Source organism: Gekko japonicus, unplaced genomic scaffold (genome assembly GCF_001447785.1).
Source record: "Gekko japonicus isolate JY-2015 unplaced genomic scaffold, Gekko_japonicus_V1.1 scaffold944, whole genome shotgun sequence".
Taxonomy (NCBI): domain Eukaryota; kingdom Metazoa; phylum Chordata; class Lepidosauria; order Squamata; family Gekkonidae; genus Gekko; species Gekko japonicus.
The window spans coordinates 51,364-56,532 of NW_015165857.1; the positions used below are offsets into that span (position 1 = coordinate 51,364).

The 5,169-nt window shown below is 50.8% G+C and overlaps 1 protein-coding gene across 1 annotated transcript in view; it reads right to left on the reverse strand.

Annotated features, from left to right (window-relative positions):
* The window catches only part of GALNT8 (polypeptide N-acetylgalactosaminyltransferase 8), a 38,194-nt gene that overhangs the window by 18,084 nt on the left and 14,941 nt on the right, over positions 1-5,169 (reverse strand). Inside the window, exon 5 of the mRNA XM_015411177.1 lies at positions 2,595-2,709. Coding sequence (XP_015266663.1) covers positions 2,595-2,709 — 115 coding nt within the window. The remainder of the gene's footprint in view (positions 1-2,594; positions 2,710-5,169) is intronic.

Here is a 5,169-nt window from a genome sequence, read left to right on the forward strand (position 1 = left end):
TTTGGCCTTACCATGTGGCTAGCAAGAGGAAACAAGGCAGAGCATGTTATCAGAATGTAATCACAGGAGAAGGCATGGACTTTTAGAAATCAATATTTCTATACACTCTCCCCCCCATAGCCAGTCAGAACACAGAGGTTATTTGCAAAGAATCTGTCCCTATCCACTGGCTGCATTGCTTGAGTCTCGCCTCCAACATTCTAAACAGTTTGCTGTTCCTCTCCCCCCCCCCCTAGCCAGTCAGAACACAGAGGTTATTTGCATATGCAGCCTCATTGGCCTTTGCCTTGGAACACAGAGGTCGTTTGCATATGCGACTTGATTGGCTTTTGCGTCTAACATTCTAAACAGTTTGCTGTTCTGAGGTAAAATGTGTCCAATCTCCAGGTGAGGGCTGGAGATCACTCAGAATTACAACTGCTTTCTAGATGGCAGAGATCAGTTCCCCTGGAGAAAATGGTGGGCTCTGTATCCTTATATGCTGCTGAGGTGGCCCCCGTATGACAGCCAATGTGACGTAGCAGTCAGGGCTTCAGAGCACGGGAGAGGCTGCAGGTGTGTGGGGGGTGGAAAGCTGAAGAGTGAGGGGGAAATAAAGGTAGGTTGATGATTGGCTGGGAAGGAGATAGGGTTGCTAACTCCAGGTGGGAAATTCCTGGAGATGTGAGGGATGGAGCCTGGAGAGGGTGAGGTTTCAGGAGGCGTGGGACCTCAGACAGGTACAAAGTCATAGACTCCACCCTCCAAACCAACCATTCCCTTCTAGGGAACCATCGTTGCCAATCTCCAGGTGAGGGCTGGAGATCGCTCAAAATTACAACTGTTCTTTAGGTAGCAGAGATCAGTTCCTCTGGAGAAAATGATGGACTCAGCGTTATTATACCCTGCTGAGGTCACCACAGCAAATTGAAACTGAGTGTCCAAGGCTGGGGCACCCGCCCAGAGCCTCTTTCTAGAGGCCGTTGTATTTATTTCCACAATGGGCCTTTTTCCTAGTGAACAAATATTACACACACGATTTTATTGGGAAATATGCACATTTGCTTTTTATTAACTTTAAATTAGACTGTATGAAAGAGCCGCATGCGGCTTCTGAGCTGCAGTTAGGCCACCCCTGCTCTATAGCAAGGCACAGTGATGCTATAAACAAACAATGTAGGCAATAAAGGATGCAAACAAGATCCATGCATAAAACAGAAGTTTAAATGTTTTATTGGATGTGTTTCAGTTGGTACTCAAGGAAATGGACACGGTGCTTGGATAGGTTTGTGCAATCACCTCTGTACTGGATCCTTGTCCCTCCCGGCTTATAAAACAGCCAGCGAGGGAGGGATAATCGGCTGGGCCAGGGAGGTCATCAGTGCCTCTTTACAAGAGGGAGTGGTCCCATCCTGCCTTAAAGAGGCAGTGGTGAGACCACTTCTGAAGGAACCGTCCCTGGACCCAGAAAATTCAAACTGTAGGCCAGTAGCAAAGATTCCTTTCCTGGGAAAGGTGTGAAGAGGGTGGTTGCCAACCAGCTCCAGGCAATCTTGGATGAACTGATTATCTGGATCCATTTCAATCAGAGTTCAGGCCTGGTTTTGGCACAGACACAGCCTTGGTGGCCCTGTATGCCGGGAACGAGACAGGGGAGCTCATGTTGATGTTATATGTTGTCTGATCTGCAGATCATTTGTTTTTAATCCTTCAACCTTTGCCATTGTGTACACCATAAGACTAAGATGTTGTTGATGGGTGATTTCTTTGAGTGGATGGGGAGGTGTACAACCTGTTCTGAATGGGTCATACTCCCCCTGAAGAAGCAGGTTCACAGCTTGGGGGTGCTCCTTGATCCATCTCTGTCACCTGAGGCTCAGGTGGCTCGGAGTGCTTTCCACCAGCTTCTACTGGTGACCCAGTTACACCCCTATCTGGACAGAGATAGCCTGGCTTCAGTAATTTATGCACTGGTAGTCTCCAGACTAGATTACTGCAACACACTCTACGTGGGGCTGCCCTTGAAGATGGTTCAAAAGCTGCAGCTGGTGCAGAATGCGACAGCTAGATTAATAACTGGGACCTGGAAGTCCGAACATATTAGACCTGTTGTGGCCCACCTGCATTGGCTGCCTGGATGTTTCCAGACCCAATTCAAGGTACTGGTCCTAACCTATAAAGCTCTATGTCACTTGGGAGCACAATAACTGTTGGATCACCTCTCCCAGCCCCAATCTCTGGGGCCTTCCTCTGAGTGCCAACTCTCGAGAGGCTTGGAGGGTAGCAACCAGGTAAAGGGCCTTTTTGGAAATGCCCCACCACCACCTCTGGAGCAACCTCCAGGATCAACTGCAGCTGACAAGATGAAACACTGAATGCCATACCAGTCAGGGGGTTCTTTTATTACGTACCATGGTCATCTCCCTTGTGTCTCTGGCCTCCACTGAAACTAATGTGACATCCTATCTGAAAATAGAGTTCCATGTCCACATTGGAATATGATGCTCTGAACCAGAGTGTTTCAGAGTACTTTCCAGCCAATTCTGTATTTTCCCTTATAAGCAATAAATCATGTACTATGTTGACTTGGAAGAAAAAGAAAATAAATATCTTACCCTGATGCCCAGCTCCACATTTTCTCCTCCATATATATTCATTCCACCATCCAGTACCCCAATTGCTCCCAAAAACTCTCTGTCTGCAGCAAATATTCCCATAATAGAAGGGCTCCTGAAAGGGGAAAAAAGGTTTCCTTCTGAGTATTTACTACTTGTCCAGTGTAGTCTAGGACCAAGTTTATTAAGTTCCCAGTTATTTAAAACTAAATTTAGACTTCAGTCATATATTTGGAATGTCTGGGGGAATGCTAGCAGGTATTTTACAGTGAGGACAAAAAACAATTTTCTCATGGGAAAGAGGGTCATTTTATTCTTACTGTTCCAGCAAATTGTGGCCTGAGATTAAAACTGAATCCACAAGTGGGGACCCGTGAGACTCGCATGGTGGAGGAATCCCATCCTTCCCCCTGCTTGCCTACTGAGCAAGCTACTCCCCAGGGTAGTTCGCTCTCCAGCAACGCTGCCACCCCTGCTGCCCCCTCTCTTACCCTGACAGCCAGCCCATTGGTTCACCCACTCAGCAGCTCCCAGTGGTGGTGGTGGTGTGTTAGCAGTTCCTTCCTCCTTGGCCACATTACCACTCTTCCACAGCTTACATGACAGCTGGGGGGGGGCAGTGGCATTAGTCCTACTCGTTCCGCTGCTCACCCATCCATCCTTCTCCCCTCCCATGCTTGCCAGTGAGTTGGTGGCAGCAGAAGTTCCTGATCTCACTCCTGACTGCTGCTCTACCACCTTGGTAGGTCCTGTTCCCCATCATCACCATCATGTCTGCCTGAGCTTTGCAGTGGGGGGGTTAGCAGCAGCATGGCTGCCTCACCATTATCCTCCTCCTGGGGGGTGAGTGGCACCTTCTTCCCTTTCCTCCCCCATGTAGCAGGGGGGGTGACTCTTCTTTCGCCCCCATCTGCTACGTAGCTTCACTTGGTGAGGGTGGCAGCAATGATGACTTCTCTCATGGCCACCTCATTATCTTTCCTCTAGGTAGGGAGAGCTGGTACTCTTCATCTTGCCCCACACAGCAGGCTGATGAAGGAGTGCTAGTGGGGCAGGGCTGTGGCTCATTAGCAGTGTGTCTGCTTGGCATGCAAAAGGCCCCAGGTTTAATCCCCAACATCTCCAGTTACAAGGATCAGTTGGTAGGTGATGTGAAAGACCTCCACCCGAGACCCTGGAGAACCACTGCCAGTCTGAGGCCCCGGTCGCACAGCAAAGTTGTTGTGGGAGAGGCACGGATGGTGGGTGGATTATCCGGGCACGATCACACCCCAACATCTGGGAAGTGGAGTGCACCCGTGGCTTACCGCCGACAATGCGCCTTAAAAAACTTGTACCTCCAAGGTACTAGTAAACGCTTGCCACGGGCTGCCTCCAGATGCACATGGTGTGAACGCGCTGGCATGCAGCATTCCCCTCCGGTCCCTTGTTTACCCGCCGGCGCCAAAGGAAGGACCCATGGTGTGCTGCCAGCACGTCTGATCACGTAATCGTGCATCAAACTGCACCGGGGCAATTAGCCACGCCTCCACCCCCCCCGCGATATTTGGCCTGTGTGACCGGGGTAGCCTGAGTAGACTAAACTGACCTTGATGGGTCTGATTCATGTGCTTGCACACGAAAGCTTATACTGAATAAAACTTTGTTGGTCTTAAAGGTGTCACTGGACTTCAACTTTGTTCGTTTAGCTGATGGTGTGTCATCAGTTTCTACGAAAACCTGGATGTAACATCAGTTCTCTCAAGGAATCACCAGAAACTCTATGGGTTTACAAGAGCTTCCATCAATTCCTAGGGAGGTGTGATGTCACTTCCAAGGTTTTCCCAGAAGTTACATCATGCCATTGAAAAAAAGCTACCCCCAGTTTTCTTGCAACCCTAAGCCAGGGAAGGGACTGGTTTCTCAGATTTTGCAGCCAGTTAGAGGACTCCAATCACTGGTTTGTGTTGTGTCCACTGATCGCCACCGGAGGTCAGCGCACATACCTGAGCTTCAGTCCTGGAAGACAATGGGGACTAGGATTCTAGTCCCTCCACAGGGGAACCAATGGGAGCCATGGCGGGGGATTCAAACCCACCAATGGTGACCAGGGGGGCGTCCCCAGGTGTGTATATAGTTGGCCTGCCGGCCGTTTGTCCGCATGTCTTGTTGTGTGCCTAATAAAGCATGCTATGCACTACGTCGTTGTCTGTCGTCCACCCATGCGGCTACCCACTACATAACAGTGGCGACAAAGGTGGGATCCAGCCGCATCTGAGCCGGGCCGTTGCGAGGGACCAGGAGAACGCGAAGCAGCCGATCCGATGAGCAATCCATCCAGCAGCGAGACCGCTTCTCCCGCAACCCCTCCGATGCGCCCGATGGCGACCGCTCCGGGGCTAGGGCTGCTTCCGCCCTTCGACACAGCCCGCCCGCAAGACTGGGCCTCCTGGGTCCAAGGCGCCAAGTCCGCGCTAGATTTTTTAGGCGACCGCTCCGGGGCTAGGGCTGCTTCCGCCCTTCGACACAGCCCGCCCGCAAGACTGGGCCTCCTGGGTCCAAGGCGCCAAGTCCGCGCTAGATTTTTTCGACGTCA